The 18,618-nt window shown below is 37.3% G+C and overlaps 1 protein-coding gene across 1 annotated transcript in view; it reads left to right on the top strand.

Moving 5' to 3' along the window:
* Window positions 1-16,143, top strand: part of ZDHHC2 (zinc finger DHHC-type palmitoyltransferase 2) — a 35,253-nt gene extending 19,110 nt beyond the window's left edge. The window contains exons 7-13 of the mRNA XM_058803343.1: window positions 4,675-4,795; window positions 5,564-5,696; window positions 7,578-7,704; window positions 7,868-7,960; window positions 8,967-9,076; window positions 9,557-9,634; window positions 12,387-16,143. Coding sequence (XP_058659326.1) covers window positions 4,675-4,795; window positions 5,564-5,696; window positions 7,578-7,704; window positions 7,868-7,960; window positions 8,967-9,076; window positions 9,557-9,597 — 625 coding nt within the window. The 3' untranslated portion in view covers window positions 9,598-9,634; window positions 12,387-16,143. The remainder of the gene's footprint in view (window positions 1-4,674; window positions 4,796-5,563; window positions 5,697-7,577; window positions 7,705-7,867; window positions 7,961-8,966; window positions 9,077-9,556; window positions 9,635-12,386) is intronic.
* Window positions 16,144-18,618: the final 2,475 nt, after the last annotated feature.

Below are 18,618 nucleotides of genomic sequence, written 5' to 3'. Positions count from 1 at the left end.
GTGTGAGGTTGCTGGTCTTGCAGATCTGTTGTTTACTGAGTGTCTTCTTTTCCCAGTTGTGACATACAGAAGGAAGTTCAAATATCATTTTGCATGGACCTTTGAGTTAGGTACCTTTTTATGTTTTTTAGAAGTATGGATGAAGTAGCCTTCTGATCAGTGAGAGCTTCTTTTAAGAATTGCATCTTTTCTTATTGAGTTTGAATGTAACTGTGCTTTAGTTGCATTGAGGGGTGAAGTGCTACCCTAGGTTTGAAACTAAAGGGCAAGGCTGTGCCCAGTTCCTATTACCAAAGCTCCCAGGACAGCTGGGATGGGCTTGCTGGAAACACCAGGTTAGCACTTGCAGTTTTATGGGTTCTTTGTTTTCTTTGACTCTTTCTCCCCTCTGCCTCCCTCGTTTTGCTGCCGTGTCAGCCCACACAGTGGTTTTGTTCTCCTGTCTTTTCTTAGCAGCCCTTGGAACCAGTGGATAGGAGGATGTACAATTAGTCAGTTTGGCAGGTGGATCTCACAGAAATAATTAAATATAAATGCTTAGTAAGGTCCAAGTTTAGAGGATTGAGTGTTACATGGCAGTTCTTCACCATATAGAATGATCAGAAAAGAAGAATCCCCTGTGTTGGACAAACTGAATTGTAGATGGTTCTAAGCAGTTGTTTTGACACTTTCTTGTATCAAATTCTAGGATAGAGGAGGCTCTGTCCTGGGCAGGAAGCGGGTGCTGGGGTGCCCCTGTTTCTCTTGGTCCTGACTGTAGCATCTGCCATAATATAATTTGATTTTAAGCATCTTATCTTATTTTGCATCTACATGGTAGATACAATTGAAAGAAATAGTTAGCAGTGTAGGGTAGAGTTTTTGTGCTGTAGGGATAATCAGCATGGGAAAATTGAGATTGTTCAGTAATAGTAGTGGGCTTCTTTAAAAAACCCACAAACAAAAACAACAAACAAGGCCACAACAAAGCAAACAGGTAAAACCATTGAATGTGGAACAAATGTCTTAGAACAAAAAAGACAGTTTCCTTTTTACAGCTTTTTAATGACTACCTTGTTGAAAACTAAGAAAAACAGTAAGCAGTTGCCAAGCTATTCCTGACAAAATACCAGTGAAAAGTCTCAATATGACTATTAATATTCAGTATTATAAACACTTCTTATAAGCTCTGTGGTCTCTTCATGATTATTTTGTGCTTTTATGTCTTAAGACAATTACATGAAAATGTCCTCCATGTAAATTTCAAGATAAAAATCCATTGTATCAAATAGCAGATTATAAATAGTTTTGTGTAAAGGGACAGTGAAGTGTTGTTTCACTAGGGCAGAAACTTCTAGAAAAACTGTTTTCCTCTCAGTAGCATTTGCTTACTGTACATGTTTGCACTCTTCTTAATCTAACAACATAAACATACCCAGTTTGAGAGAGTATTTACACTGCTCATTGGTTTTAGTCTAATGAGCAATGGGTGCAAAAAATAAAAATAAAAATAGAGAAGGTAATTGAAAGATATGTAATGCTTCTTGATGGAGAGGTGTTCCTTTTGTACTCCAACTAACAGAAATGCATTAGAAAAAGAGCTATTGTGTGTTTTTCCTAATTTGAGCAGATGTTCACAGTTCCTTGCTCACCCTAAAAAAAAAGAACTATGTGAAAAGAAGAAAGAGTTTTGAAATACTGCAGAGGTGCTGATCAAACTTTATAGTTTCCTGTAAAGACTCATGTTCAAATGTTCTTGGGGAAAGTTATGGCTATCTTGCCAACAGAGGTAAGGGTGCAGTTCAGTATAATGGATGGGCTTTAGCCTCTCTGAACATCATTAGGTTCTGCTTTGCTTTTCGTGTTGCCATTTTTTGAGGGGGAGCAAGTTGGGTGGGAAGGAAAGGGGAAAGAACTCACGTGATGCTTACGGAGAGCAGGGAAAGCGCAATGAGAGCTGTCTCTCTAATTGAATTTTAATATTCTGCCAGGAGAAGTATTTCTGGAGAGAGGATGGGTAAAAATAACCTATGGAAAGTAAGATGAAGCTATTGGAAGGCAGAGGTAATGAGAGGTTGTCATGTCCTAGCCCCAAGTCAGCTGTCTTCTGCTCTCTGGGAGGCTTTATTTTGGCTGTCACTCCTGCACTAATGGAAGTGCTGTGATAAACAGAAATATTTAATGCTAACTGCCCACTAACTGAAAGGTTTGAGTGATGCATTGGGGATTTCTAGTGCTGCTGCTACTCACTGTATACAGATGGACCTGCAGGTGGGAATCCAATGGCTTGAGGCATCACCAAAAATATTGTTTGTATATAACACTCGTAGTACTAACAAGGTGCATTTAGGAATACCTTAGGAATGACTTAAAACATTTCTCGTTTATCTTTTGAGTGATCCAAATAGTTAGCATATCCTGGATTCTGTGATGTTTTTTGCTAGCTGAGTTGCATCACCTTCAGTGCCTTGTAAATTATTTCTTTGCCTAGGATTTTCAGTAAACTAGCCCCTCAGACAGGAATGATATATATTCTTTTTTGTACTTGAAAATGGAGCATTTAAAATGCTTGCTGTAATCCAAATTGTTATTCTGGACTGTTCTGACTGTATGAATGTTTCACTGCAATAGCATACCATTATTATACCAGCTGGTTGTTGGTATATTTTTCAGTTTCACTCTTTCTCAGAACTGTTAGACTTCAAATCTAACCACTGTTCTTGAGGTTTGAGATTTGATGCTACATGCTCAAACAGTACAATTATGAAACCTTGGTGTTTGCCTTCTCTTCAGTGTTCTGATGAAGGAGATTCTTTTCCAGTATGACCTCTGCAGTCTGGGGCCTTGACAAATTTAAAGGGAGCATAATAATTTATGCAAGTTTATTTTGACACGTGTGCCGCATGCCATTGTGCAAAACAATGGTTGCAAAGAAATCTATCTTTGATACAAGAAATTTCATCTTTGGGGAATAACATTTCACTTGATATTTCTTTTCTCACATCAAACAGTGTCTTAAGTAATAACAGTTCAAAAATAAGTATCCTGAAAGGAAAGTAGGATTTTCATAGGAAACTTGAACCTGAATTGCTTGCAGTTTTTCATGGAATTGCTTACTTTGACATATATAATGAAAAAGTTCACTTCACTGTGGAGAATTTTATGTTTAGTTTTCAATAAGAATAATGAGGAGCTTACAAATATATCTACTTTTTCTTTAATTAGAACAATCTATTGTGAGTGCTTAACTGTAGTTAATATGAATGCTTAGCTATTGCTGCATCTTTAAATGAAAAATCAAAATTTAATATTTAACCAAGATGTTATGTTTTGTCTAAACAAAACATAGAACAAACTGACCCAACTCGCTACCCATCCTGAGAATGGGTAACAGTAAGGTACAGTGAAAAATTTCTTTCCTATTTTAAGATTTTACCCTTATCTGATTAGCATGTCTTCTGCCATTAGCATCACCATCTCCCTAAAGAACAGAACAATTGTGGTAACTTGTCCTGCACTTCTGCAAGCTAAAGTTGGGCCTCACCACGTCTCTTTTTTTTTTTTTTTTTAAAGAATTATTTGTCAATACACAAGTATCTTTATGGATATAGTCTTTGCTTAATTGGCTGGTATTTTTGACAGCCAATTGAATTGACAGTATCAGGTTTTTTTAAACTCATATGAAGAGTTATGACAAGGCTAATGCAAAGATAATTTTGATTAACTTCTCAATGCAACCAAATAAAAGAGGAAGCAATTTACCAATAAACTGCCTATGGGGAGCACTCCAATATTTTTTCATCTGGTGGGAGTAATATCAATTTATGTTTAATAGAGCTCTAAAATTCCTAATACTTGGTGTGTTGTCTCTAATGGGAAGCTACTATGCTACTAAAAGCACCCTCATCATTCTATTGTATACTAGTTGCTCATTATCATGTATAAAAATCTTTGCAAATGGGAGGTAGGTGATCTTACAGCCCATAAGTGAAAAAGATAAAATGAGATTTATTTTAACATTTAGATGTGCTTCTAATTTCTTATTCCCTATCATGTTGCCACTGGTATGGAATGTTTTCTATGCCAGAGTAGCATTTCTCTCATTTAATGTAAATATAAGTATTTTTAGGAATCTCCTATGAATGCTCTTACGTTTGAGAATCTTACTAAGAAGTTTTATGGTATGAGAAGTTTTAAGCATTTAGTATGATTAAAGAAGGAGGATCTGGATTAAATGAGACTGCTTTTATTCTCACAAAATTCCGTCAAGTTTCAGTTCCTGGCTTGTTACTGTCCCTGTTGGCATACAGTATGCCTAATGGTGTAACATGGATTCTTACCTGCAAACTAAAAAAAAAGTTAACTGCTTTTCATCACATTTACATCAGATGTGCTGAGAAAAAGTTTCATACCATAAGTGAAAATATAATTTCAGTAAGCTGTTGAAAGCAGTGTCACCTGGTAAAGTTGTTTGGGCTTGTTTGTGGTGGTGGTGTTTTGATTTGGGTTACTACACTAATTTGCAAATTGAAGCTAAATCCATTCCAGTAGCTTGAGGCAGCAGAGATAGGAAGTAAAACTTGGTTTACATACGGGTATAAATGTTTTTAGAGTAAATAAGTTTCACTTATATTGGATGAAAGCAAGGAAAACTTTCACAACATTTCATTCTTACATGTTTATTTGTTTTATCAGGGTGAACAACTGTGTAGGATTCTCCAATTACAAATTTTTTCTTCTCTTCTTGGCTTACTCACTACTGTATTGCCTCTTCATTGCTGCAACAGATTTGCAGTATTTTATCAAGTTTTGGACAGTAAGTACTCTGATTTACATGCTGTCTTTGAGTGTGTGCAGTTACTGCTGTGCAATAAATCTAAGATTCTAAGGGGACCTACAGAAAAGCTAAAGAGAGACATTTTTACAAGGACATGTAGTGATAGGACAAGGAGAAATGGCCTTAATCTGAAAGAGGGCAGATATTGATTAGGTATTACAAAGAAATTCTTTACTCTGAGGGTGGTGAGGCACTGGAACAGGTTGCCCAGAGGAGTTATTGATTCCCCATTCCTGGAAGTGTTCCAGACCAGGTTGGATGGAGCTTTGAGGAACCTGGTCCAGCTGAAGGTGTCCCTGTCCAAGGTGGGGTGTTGGGAACTAAATGATTGTTAAGGTGCCTTCCAAGCCAAGGCATTCTGTGATTCCAAGGCATTGCATTGTTAGCTAGTATCCCCTACTGTCATGTACCAAAGTATAGCCTATATATGCAATTATAGCCTTCATTTTTTTCAAATCATTCTTCTCTAAAAGACAATTCAAAGTTCAGATCAAAATTTCAGATTCTTGCTCTCAGTATTTATCATTTCCCAAGAAATGGTGAATATTTTCTTTAACTTAGATTCCGTCACCAACTTAATTGCATGGCTGTCTGTACACAGAAGGTATATAATCCATTTATTGATATTCTTCTTGTGTGGTGTATTTGTCTGTGTGCTGAATTTGATTTGGCTGAATAGGGGATTATTAATAATCAAATGAAATAGCTATTTCCCCAATTCTAATGTGGTTTTTTTTTAATTTTCAGAATGGCCTTCCTGATACTCAAGCCAAGTTCCACATCATGTTTTTATTCTTTGCTGCAGCTATGTTTTCTGTCAGTTTGTCTTCTCTCTTTGGGTATCACTGTTGGCTTGTCAGCAAGAATAAATCTACATTAGGTAAGTAGATTTAATGCTTCTGTGTTTGACAGCAAAAAATAAATAATAAATGTATTTTATATGCATGGGTGTAATGGAGGAAGTGGGAAATTCTACACTGATTCCTTGCATCTTGGTTAGAAGACTCCAAAGTTCTTCTGTTCCATGGACATTTTGACTCTTTCTCTTGCCCCAAAGGGCCAAGTTTATTAGTAAACCTAACATTATTCCTCTCACTGCTTTCCACCCACAGTTTGTTAACAGAAATGGAATAAACTAAAAAAAAATTCAATAAAATCAAGATGAATTCCTAATAAATGTTAGATGGACCACTGCGTGTTTGCACACGTAATGCTTGAATACACATGTAAAACTTAAAATCCAGAAGACTTCAGTGCCTGTTCTCTAGTGCATGCTGGACTGTAATAATGCCAATTTGCAATATAGTCCTTAAAATGTCTAAATCTCTAAATGCTTTCCTGCTGACGTAAGGTGATTTAAAGTAGGCCAGTGAACTGACCTGGATTTTCCTGGTTTCGTATTTGTTAATGATGATTAATGATGATTTAGGTGATTAATGGAAAATTTTGAAAATAGGTATCTGTATCAATGGAAGAAAGCTTATTTACTTCAAGATTTCCTGCAGGATTTTTGAGTTTCTTCAGTATTCTAACAAATCATTGACTTTCAACAATTTTTTGCTGGTATTAATTTCTACCTAGGTATAAGTAGAGAAAAGTTTTATTAAAGATGTTTATTTGAATGGAAATAAATTAGTGTTCTGTTTATAAACTGATATTTTAATTTTAGTGCAAAAAATTTGTTCAGAGGTAATCATAACACTTCTAATTCAACATTTTGTGTTTTCAAAACAAATGAAATTCCATACTGGTAATGTAACATGTTTCCTGCATACTTAAGTTACTCAAAAAGATCTGGGTGTTTCTTCCCATTTTAGTTTGGGAAATTGCTCAATATGTGAAACCTTAAAAAGGCAGTAATTTGGTAATGAAGCCATGATAGCTTTAAGCTTGACTGTGCTTAAATCATCCTGGGAGTTCTTTTCCTAGCCTAATATGGGCATCTAAAAGGATGCCCCCATTTTCCCTTCCCCCTTCTTCAAAACCCATTGTAATTAATGCACGTGGAAGGTCATTTCCAGCAGTTCTTGGCTAAGGTTTGACTGCAGAAGGACATTCTCAGCATGGTTCTGACATGGTTTGTGGGAGCTGTACTGTCAGGACATCAGGACAGAGCTTGCCTGCTATGTATAGCCAATTAAGGGAATTAAATGGCTATCAGTCACTTGGTGAAAAGTGAATGAATTTTCTGCTTCAGGCACTTTGCAACACTTGAAGCTATATTTAGCTCTCTTCTCCAGAAATTTAGGTTGGATGGCCAGGGGGAATAATCTGGGTCTATGAGCAAAGACGTTTCTTTATGCAGTGGTAAAAACACGCAGTATTTTCATACCCCAGTGTGTGTGTAAAGCTAGTCTTACTACTAAAGTAGGTTAACTTTTTCTCCTTTTTCATTACTTTTTCTGTAAGAATCCCTTTGTTTAGGTTTTTTTCTTTCTTGAACACTGTCTGTGGTATAGTCACAGACTGAAATATTCATATAAACTTATCATGCCTGCTTTAAAATGGAGTTCCTACTCTTCCTTGCCTTGATGAGGGAGGAGGGTGAAAGAGACTTCCACCCTTCTCAGCCCCTGGACTTGCTCCACACACACAGTGCCTGTGTAGCACTCACTGACTTTGGCTTCCAAGAGTGCCCTCTCTCCCTTTCTCAGTCATTTGGGCAGTACAGCCTTTCCTCTTTGGTGAATGGCAGTGCAATCGCCTAAGTACTGGTGGGGAGTAACCTGCAAAGAGGTCTAATTAATCTTTTTCTTTTAAGAGGTCTTCAGAGCTCCCATATTTCGTCACAGAACAGATAAGAATGGCTTTAGCCTGGGCTTCAGCAAAAACCTAAGGCAGGTGTTTGGTGATGAGAAGAAATACTGGTTGGTGCCTGTGTTTTCAAGGTATGCTGCTCCTAATGCTTAATTTATTTAAACTGTTGAATGATCAGGATCCAAAGCATTTGGGGAATGGTTAGCTTTTTGAAAAAATATAGAGTAATAAATAAATAAACTTCTTCAAAGTTGAGAGTTTTTTGTATGTATGACATCAATTTGAATTTTTCAGTTTAGGGGATGGTTGCTCCTTTCCAACTTGCCTTGTTAATCAGGATCCTGAGCAAGCTTCCACACCTGGTGGACTTAATTCAACATCCAAAAGGTAATCTGCTTTTGTTACCCACTTCATAATATACTTAAAAGTGGTAAGCAAATGAAGAGTATCCTTTTAATAAATCCAAGTCATATTTTAACAGTTAAGCTGTAAATCAGGTAATCCTCAGATTTATATTTAAATTTATGGAAATGAGGCAGGGTAAATTTTTCCCCTGATGTGCTTTGTCTCTGCTCAGTGACATCCCAGGACCTGAATTTTTCACACCTGCCTAACAATCAGTATCAGCAGTATTCTTTATGCATACATATGAGATGGTTATTCACACTGCCTGTGATACAAATCCATTGCCTTGCATGGCTTTTGAGGGATGCCTGCTATTTCTTGTCTAGTGAAAGCTGCTCCATATAAGGGAATCACCCCTAATGGCACTTGGGCCAAAGCACAGGAACCTGAATATTAAGTGTTGTTTCTGCTGATAATAGAACATGTTTTATTAATTCTTATCCTTAATGGACATGACTTCTTTAAAGCGTGAAAAGTATGCATATTCTTCTTTGAATAAATTCATATTGCATCCTTTTTGAAATGCTTGAAAAGTATAGTGAATATGAGGCTAAGAAATGATAATGGAATCATACTGACAATCTTTCATTCATAAAATAATTCTATGACATTTCAGTTTGATGTTTTATCTTACCCCAGCATTCTGTAGCTTATGTTAGGAACGAGATTTTGGAGATGTTCTCTCCACTATTTATCATGTCAGGTTTGTTGTAGTGAAGAAGAATATAGGTAAGATTGCATTTGGGGCTGAAGTACATATATTAATATAAAATATCTGTCAAATTAAAAATCCCTGTGCTTTTTAGATTGTGCTTGCACTTGTGACAACCACAGTGTAATGCATATAATGATAAAAAAGTAGTGATTCATCAGACAAGAAGCAAGGTGAGGTAAGGAAAATACTGTGTATGGCAAACTGTTTGTAATGTGTGGTAAAAAGATGAAAAATTACTGCAGTTCACTAATGTTCTTTTTATTGGTGCTACAGTGAGAACCATCTGTTTCCTGCAAAGCCCTTGCGTGATTCCCAGAGCCACCTACTTACAGATGCACCATCTTGGCCAGAAACTGCTGCAAAGGCTGACAAGGGCAAAGTTGGTAAGGAGTTGACTTATGCTGCAGTGATTTGTGTTGTGTAAACTCTTTTGGAGGATATATTGTAATAATGGCCACAGTTACATGGTTTGTATTCATGAACCGAAATTTATGAAGCTTTTTTAAAATATATGCTAGTAGGAAGTTCCATGTGTTAAGCTGCTGTGCCTTTCCCACTTAAACCTGACCAAGGGACATTAGAACACTGATACCAGTAGGTGCTAATTATTTTTTAAGATAGGCCTGATAGCACCTTTGACAACAACTTTCTTATAAAAGAGGTGACACCTATTTGCAGCTAGTGAAAAGCTATATAATAGCAGGGGCAGGACTTGACTTAGTAGGAGAGTAATGACATTAAAATGATTGTTAATACATGGTTGTATTATTTGGTGAAATAATGATATGAAATAAATTTGCTGAAATAATGAAATCTTGAAATGAGACCTTTTCCTGTGGGAATACTATTTTTTGTCTTTTAAGGTATGAGCAATCCTGCATTAACCATGGAAAATGAAACCTAATTTCCCTTAAAAGAAGCATCTGAATACGTAAGGAAAGGTATGTTAATATTCTCTGTATTTATTATTTATTTGATGATTCCTTACCATTTGAAGAATGCACAAAAGAAAATTACTAAAATACTTCCTGTTTTCTTCAATTAATTTTTTACCACATATAGTAGCACATGAATTCATAGTTCTAAACTAAAACTTTAAACTCTTATTTCTTGATGTGTAATGTTTGCAAATTAGTTTGATCTTAATACTCATTGCTTTTTAGGTAAAAGTCCAATATAATATTATGATTATTATTCCTTTAATTTAGAAAGATACAGAAAATTGTGAGTATTTAAGCTGTTCAGCCAATATTTGTAACACTAAGTTTGAAAATTGGGCTGGTTGTTAAGACTGCATGCAAGGATCATAGCTTTGTCTGCTAAAACAGGTAAAAGTCTATCAAATGATGAAGCAAAAAGGATTTAGTCTAATATATAAGCTATTAGTGTCTTGCTCTGAGTCAGGTACTGACTGAGCTGCATCCTATTTAATAGTAAAACCACAGATTATATTTTCTTGCATTAATATCTTGCAACACAGGCTTAAGAAGCAGCTAGTAAATTCTATTAGGTACGTAACAGAAGCTGACATTTACCCTGGGTTGTGGAGAATGAACACAATCACCACATTCACTCTAGTACTTGAATATAGCTAACTCCACCAAAACTTATGGAATTAAATTATTTTGTATTTAAGCTGTATAAAAAGTTTGACTCCAACCCTAAGAATTTTTGCATACCAAATAATTGATGTGGAGGAGTTGTTCCAGCAAGGTCATTTCTTCCCTGCTGTTGGAAGCAACTTTTCAGTCATCCTGAAAAAGCTTCTCAAGTGAATGTCCTTCATTTATGTGTGGTATGACTCTTAGACAGGCTGTCATGGCAGAGAGGTTGCTCATGGTCCCTCATGGAAGAAGAATGCATGGAAAGTCATCAGGGAACTGCAGTGATTGTCACTAGACCCATTAGGAATGGTATTGCACTGTCAAGGCAGATTATAAAACTAGTAAGTGTGCAGATACCAACAGATGGACCCATAGCTTGTACCAAAAAGTTCCCAAAAGTTCAGTTGGGTTCATGAAGAAATTTCAAAACCTCTTGGCCCTTACATTCTGGTTTTGTGTTCAGTGATGAAGACACAGTTCCAGATATAGGTACATCTGCAAACTTGATGATGATGTGAAGCGTTAGAAGTGTTGAAAATGTGGGTGTCAGATGAACAGAGTTAAAGAGACGAGTGAAGAAAACTCAGACAGTGCCTGCAATTTTCACTGCTCTCTGGATATTTTAATAGAATATAAAACCCTCATTTCTAACCCTTTGTTCAAAATGTAAAACATTGCATTTCTGCACTGTTTAATCCATCCGTTCTTTCAACAAAACAACAGCTTCTGGAAAAGACTAAATTACTTACTTTCAGTTGATTTAATGTCTCACATGTCATCACTAATCAAGAGTAAAATATTGGAGACAGACTTGAAAGAAACAGATTCTTGAATTGTTACAGAAATACCATTAATTGCAACTAGTTTTATCAGGTTGGAGTTCTACTTTCTGAAGTCCCAAGACTTTATTTACTTAAGTAATAGCTTTTAAACTTTAATTTTTCTTTGAAGTGTGTGTACATTTTATTGGAATTTTGTCATTCAGATTACTCTGAATATCAAACATAGTCTGTGACTGTTCTAAATATGTTAAAAGTGGGTGGATTTTCCCATCATTTAGCTTGATAAACATCTTGAGCTCTTTTTAAATTATTTTCTTCTTTTAGTCGCGTCTGAGAAAGAGGTGTGTTTGCAGTCAGATTACTTCACTCTCTGGGGTTTGGGGGTTTTGTTTGGTGTTGTTTTTTTCTTTTTGGAGGCGTCCATTTTGGAACATGGCTTTTTAAAGAGAGATTACTTTCAGAGGAGGTTATGTTCCAAAGAGTAAGTCTAAAGTCACATAAAGGGGCTCCTGGAGGTTGGTTTTGCCTCACTTGGATTCATGCACTTTCAGAAGAGTAGCAGGAACTGGTAATTCTTTGGCATGTGCACAAGCACCAGATTGGTTGTACCTGTACTCTGAGGTATTTCTATGAGGCAGTTAAAACTTTCTGGAGAATTAATGAAAAAGATAGATTATTGTCTACATGTCTGCCACATACAGTTGCTGGAATAAGAGCCTGTATATAAAAACTTCTTTTAGCTACTTCACATTTAACTTCATTACATTATTGTCAATATAGGAATCATATTTGTTCCTAGGGATTGAATAGAGTACTTTTAATAGAGCTGCTGAAATCACCACAAAAACCAAGTAATTTCATCTTAGATATGAAAAATACAGCCCCCAGTCCCTGCCAATGTGTTAGAATTAGAATTTATGTCCCACTGAAGGATCTGTTCAATATCCTGTATCCTATAATCCCTCATATTTCCGCAGAGGACTCATTGCTGTAAGTGCCAGATGTAGTTTACACTAATGTAATAGAGAATTGTTTTTCAATTATGTTGGTATCTGGAAGTAAAAATAGCTCGTGTCATTTTGTAAACTGGTGGCCTTCTTGCTGTGTAGTCAGTACTTATCACTGTCATCCTGAAGTAGATTAATAACATACCTGTGAACAGTCTTACTGGGTTCCTCTTCAGGATGGGATTTTATTCTGCTGTTAGTCACTTTCCCCTTCAAGTTGATGAAACTTGCTACAATAACATAATTTCAAAGTATTCTTTGATTCTAATAATGTGTTTTGTGATTAATATTCTGTTCCAGTTTAAGAACAAGCTGTTGTTGGAAGGAAGATGCATTCTTCCAAATATCAGCCCTGTTGGCCAGCTGCTCCTGTCTGCTCCTCTATGGATGTGCTCAGAAAACAAACTGACAGATGATTAGCTGTCTCCATGTCACTGCTTGAAACACAAAACTAAACATGTTACTTCTGAACCATATAAAAGATGTTTCAACTTAGAATTACTGGGTTTGAATGGTGAAGGATGATTGAGTACTAGAAAGTGGTACAAAAGAAGAGCCTGCGTTTACAATTGTAAAAATTCAATGGCTGGTTTTACTTTGGTATTCAGCACAAAAATGACCTCCTTACTATCAGTTTGTGTTCTTGGCTTGGTTTTGAAAATTCACCTTTTAATTCAAATTGTTCTAAGTGGTTGACTTTAAAATCAAATTTTTGCACCACTGGCTTTATGAACTGGGAGAACAGCCAGTCTTGATTAGGAATAGTTTAGTGGCTTGGTGGACTGTATTTTCTTTTGAGCCCTTGATAAGCAACTTTTGAAGACCTTAGTAAGTGTCTGACTGTTATTGGAAGAAATTTTGGAAAACATTATTGTAAAAGCTCTGTTTTCCCAAAGGTCTGCACTACAGATAGTTGGAAAAGTTGACAGGGACAAAAATCCTTTGGTTAATTGAATAGTACAGTGGGCCCCTGCCCAGTGATGCAATGAAAAGCCTGTGTTCAGGGGGGTAATATGGAAATGAAACCGGCCAGCTGGGGATTTTGATGGCAGCTTCACAGAATAGTCCTATGAAATGGGATTTTATTGTCCCATTTGGAGCTCTTACCCCTTTGGAAGCAAATGTTGGCCCTGAACTTTGATCCAAAAGGCTTTTTACCAACCTGTGTTAATTACTGAGGGCCACTGTCTTTCAAGCTCCTAATTTCCTATTAATCAATATTTGTTTCGGATTTCTTTTTTCACTTTTTCTTCAAGACACTGCCTTTCTTACTGCATAACTTGATGAATACCATGTGCAGTCAAGGTGACTTACTGTTATTACTTATGATATTTGCATTTACAGGACAATGGACTTTTGATTGCAATACCAAAAAGCCAAGCTGCTGCACATAGGAAATCCCATTTAATTAAGTTAGGACCTAGCAGCTTTCTTAGGATCAGAGTTTACTGACTAGAATAAAAGAGGCATTTTTGGCTTTCAAAGTCAAGGAAGTTTCAGCAAAACAAATCAAATTGTCTTGTGCCTTTTGTATACACTACATTTATGGTATCAGTGTTTACATTTAAGTGCAAATTTCTATTCTGAAAACAACTTTAGGAGGAACTTAGTTATGCTTTCTAGGGGGCTAGATAAAAAGCCAAGTCAAAAAAAAGAAAGGTGAAAACCTCAGACTATGCTGAGTTCGGTCGAAACAGGAAAGTACTTCTATTATCAAACCTGAATTACTTAGTGGGTTGGTTCACAGTGTAAAGATGCCAGTCATTTGTTTAGGAAACTGGCAGCAGGACTAAGTGATATAATTCTGAAAGCAAAAGATACTATCATTAACTACCAGCAGGTAACTTCAAAATTTGTCTTTCTTGGGTTTGCAACTTAGGTGATAGCTTGTGTAGCAAAATGTGACATTTTTCTTTCTCTAGTGAGGGAAAATGTATTTATTTTACTTTTTTTCTTTTGAATCTAAAAATTTTACCAGCCTGAAAACATCTGTTTATTGCCAGAAGTGCCAGAGTGTGGATCCCTTGATGTAGAACACCTTTTTTAAACTAGCATGAAGGTAGCATACAGTTTACATTAAGCCTGCAGAGATAGATCTAGTTACCAAAAGATTTTTTGCAGGTCTTTATTCAATGTTGTTCTGTCAGCTTACCTCATATTCGTGTTTGTTTAAAGGCGAACTTGTCAAGGGATAAGGGGGAGAGGGAAAATATATTTTTTAACACTTCAGGTTCTCTATCTGTAGAGTCTTGTTTTTTATGCAGTTAGTCACAGGGTGGTTTGTCATGGAGCATGCATTTAAAAATACCGAATAGAAAGTTGAAATTCAGCTTCAGTGTGTCTTGCACCATATTTTTATGTAAAGACAAAAGATTTCCTCCCCAAGCAAAACACATCATGGAAATGGATCTCTCTAATGTCGGTTTCTCTGTGTCCAGGGCTCTGAGATCTCTCAGTAAGGCTGGGGATCCACGTAGAGAAAGGACAGGGATAAGGGATCAAGAAATGCCTGGCTTCTCCATGTCTCAGAAGTCACACTTGGAAAGCACAATAGCCCTAAATAATCTGCAGTTTTGTTGTAGCCAGAGGCTGTCCCCCTCACAGAAAACTGATGGAGCCACGGGAAACAGACTTGATGAAGGGAGGAGAAAGGGAAAGGATGGTAGCTCAGATGTAAACATTGAGCAGGTCTGAGCCAGGGGGCTGTAGCTACGTCTGCTCTCTAGATGGGCATGAGCTGTGTCTCCATGAAGAGCACTGTCAGCAGGCTTTGAGGGTTCCTGGCAGTTCTCACTGTATAGAGTATGGACAAAATCAAGTCAATCATGCTCCAAAGTATAATCTCTGATGATATGACTGTACTCTTGGCTTTAAACTCTCTAATACTTTCTATAACAAAGTGAAAATTCTCTTTTTGACATACTGACCATTGTCAGTGTTACAATGCATGCAGGAGAATTTGTGAAGAAGTCAGGGTAGCAAGGATGCAATGTTGTTTGTCTGCATACACTGATTCTCCTGTCCTTTATATTCTTGCTAGGCACTTTACTACAGCCTTTGGTGTAATGTCTGTATTTTTTTTAAGGAGTGCTTTTTACCTACTGTACAGTTACTAATCTACTTTTTTGCTAAAAAGAAAATAATATCCCTGGTATTTGTCTAGAGGTATTTGTCTGGTGCGTTTCAAGCTTTAGTAGAAACTAGATGAGTTCTGCAGACTCCTCAGATGGGCCTGAGTCCCAAATGACAGCAAAGTTAAATTTATTTTGTATATATGTAAACAGTCATATGAACCATAGTTCCCTACATGTAAAAAAATGTCTTTTATTTGTAGGCTAGAACAAATCCAAAACATCTGCACCAGTAGTCCACACATACTCTATATCAGCAGATGTACTAGTGATGGAGTACTCAAAGTCTTCACAGAGAACTATTTTTGTTAAGAAAATGGAACACAATCTATGTGAGCTGTTAAGATACAGCTGCTGTTATGCACTTTAGTACTTTAACTTGAGAGACAAAACAGTGTCCAGTTTAGGTTACAGACTGAAAGTTCTTTCTTAGACTATGGCTGGGCAGGTAATGAATGAAACACAAAATCACGGAGTGGCAAAGGTTGGAAGGGACCACCACTGGGGTTATCTGGTTCCTGCTCAAGCAGGATCATCCTAAAGCACATTGCACAGTATGAAATACAGGTGGTTCTTGAGTATCTCTTGTGAGGGACACTGCAGAAAGGAAACAAGTTTGTTTCAGTGTGTGGAATGCAGTAGCTGTTTTTCATCATTATTTGGACTGAAACCTAATTTCCCTTAAAAGAAACATCTGAATATGTAAGGAAAGGTATGTTAATATTCTCTGTATTTATTATTTTATTTGATGATTCCTTGCCATTTGAAGAATGCACAAAAGAAAATTACTAAAACATTTCCTATCTGTTTTATTTTCTTCAATTGATTTTTTAATTAACTGAGAGTTCTTCCCCTGGTTCAGTTGACTGGTGTGTGGAGGGGTGGGGGGAAATATATTTCTACATAAATTTAGTGTATAACTTTGCCACGTGTTAATGTGTTGCTCCCATCAATAAAATAAATGCTTCATGTTCAGCATGCCATGGACGTAGCATTCATTGACACACTACTCCCAGTTTTACTGATGGTGTACCTGAGCAGCAGAACATCATCTCTACCTACTAGGGCTTCACTGACAACATAGGTGCTGAAAATGTCCCCCCTCACCCCTTCACCAGGAGTCTTGGACTTCTGTAGGTGTATTTCCCTTCTCCAAGCTTCACTTCACAATGCACTGACACTGGAAGGGGTTGAGAAGGAGCCAGTTCTTTTATCATCTTTCATGGGTGAAACATTTTATGCTGGCAGAGCAGACAGAGCTGCCCTCCTTTTTGAGTAATGTTGACAGTCAAAAAGGCGGAATTTTGTTCCCTAAAAAAGGGTGGTGGGGGGGGAGGGGAGGTGGGGGTGTCCTAAATCCCCTACCCTTTATAGAAGTGAAAAGGTACAAGAAAGATAGCTTCTAAACAGGATTGTCACCCACAGTGCCACCACAGTGCAGCTTTGCTTTCTGAGGGTTCTCCATTCCCTGCCAGGCCAGACTCTCCAAAGCTGCCTGACTTTCCCCTCTTTCCTGACAGTCCTCCTTAGGAAAGTGCTGGATCCACCTCCTGTGCAGAGAGGAGGGAGACTGTTGGCTCAGGGACCTCTAAAGCTTAGAACAGTTACGTAAAGATGAAAGCAGCTTTCACCTCTACCACTTCAGACATAAAAACAGGGTGAGCTTGGACCATATACTGCATGTTAAAACCCTTCCAAAAATAGTGGTACTGAACCATACACAAACATTCTCATCCAAAACAAGATTAAAAAGAATGTAGTGCTATGCAGTGGGGGTGGTGGGATGTCTTGCTACTTCACTTGCATCTACCACCTGCTTATGAGTGACCTTGTAGTAGGATGGGAAAAGCACCAGCCTTCTGGGATGAAACTTGGAGCAAGTGACATCTGACATAACCTAAGGAAAGCCTTGCCACGTTCCCTCAGCAGTTTTTCAATTGTTCCTTCTTTAAATTTTGTATCATCTTTCTCTCTTCTCCTTCCCTTCCCTAGAAGTCCAGATGGAAAGTGCTAAATTCTCCCTACTTTGGTAGGGAGAATAATAAAGAACCTAAGTTGACTCTTGATAGGTAATTCCTTCATATCTCTAAGTTGTCACTCATCACTGAAATACAGTAACTCAATCATTCTGAAATCCTGTATTTGAGGCACTGATCACATCCTTCATCCTAGACCACTTTAATCTCAAGCAGATGGTCCCAATAGTTTGAGTGCAGGAGTTGGAAGATGTGCCATGAGCCATCTCCCCTCTCTCCCCCTCTGCATGCTCACAGTTTAACTGATTGGCATAACTGGAACAGACCCAGCACTTCCTGACAGTCATCACTTCATGAAGTCACTTTCCCTTTTTTTTAATCTGAAAATAGAATAATTCTTAGTTCACTTAAGAAAGAGCTCCTGATATAAAGGCAAAAATAGACAACACACATACTGTTACAGCCTGAACAACAGGAACTTACTTCCAGTTATTTTCTCCATCACATCAAGAGATTTAACTGGCCGGTATTTCAAACAGATACAATAAAAATCAGGAGCTTCATCATAGATACTACAGCTACTCCCCAGAGCATGCAGAGGGACAAGAATGAAGGAAACAGGGAGCTTGCCAAGCTCAGTTATATGATGAGAAGTAAAGAAAAGGTATTGCCAATGCCACCCCAGCTCTGCTTTGCTGTCCAACAAAAAAATGAAGCACATTTTCTGTAACGCAGCTTAGAAAGTTCATCTGCTGCCAACTTCTACCTGGTACACAGAGAAGGGAAAAGGCTTCCCTTTTCTCCAGTTCTCCCTCATATTATCCAACACAGTTAACTGAGGCAAGTGTCTTAGGAGCATGAGACAGAGCACTCTTGGGCAAGACAATTGTCCAACAGAGGCAGGAACTAGTGCCTCATCTCTGCTGGCAGCAGGACAACACCAGCCCCTGCAGAAATCAGATCTTCACAGCTGGCATGAATGTGCAGATTTATTCCCAACCCAAGACCAAAAAACTAATGCAGGAGAATCATCCTCATTTCACTAGCTGTGTGAGGTAGTGCAAGAGGGAAACAGACATCAAATAAGCAGCCTCATGGATGAGGGAAATAAAATAATCTCCCATGAACCAATCGAGGTGCAGTAAACCTGGTGCACTAAATAAGATATACCAGGAAAATAACTTCATGGTATAAACAGAAAAGTACACAGAGATAACTGATTTTACTCTATGTAAAAAAATGGGATTTATTCTTTGTGAGATTTTGTTCAAACTCAACAATTAAAAGTAGTTAGACAAATACCCACAATTCTACTGGAAGCTTTTGGCTTTCTTTGCCATCACTGATGTCGTGGTGTAAAATTCAAATTTTGAGAAGTCTGTTTTATTTAAAATTGCACTTAATTATTTTACAGGTTACTAAACT

Source organism: Ammospiza caudacuta, chromosome 4 (assembly GCF_027887145.1).
Source record: "Ammospiza caudacuta isolate bAmmCau1 chromosome 4, bAmmCau1.pri, whole genome shotgun sequence".
Taxonomy (NCBI): Eukaryota; Metazoa; Chordata; class Aves; order Passeriformes; family Passerellidae; genus Ammospiza; species Ammospiza caudacuta.
Note: the sequence above shows the minus strand (reverse complement) of the source record. Positions and strands in the feature narration are given on the sequence as shown.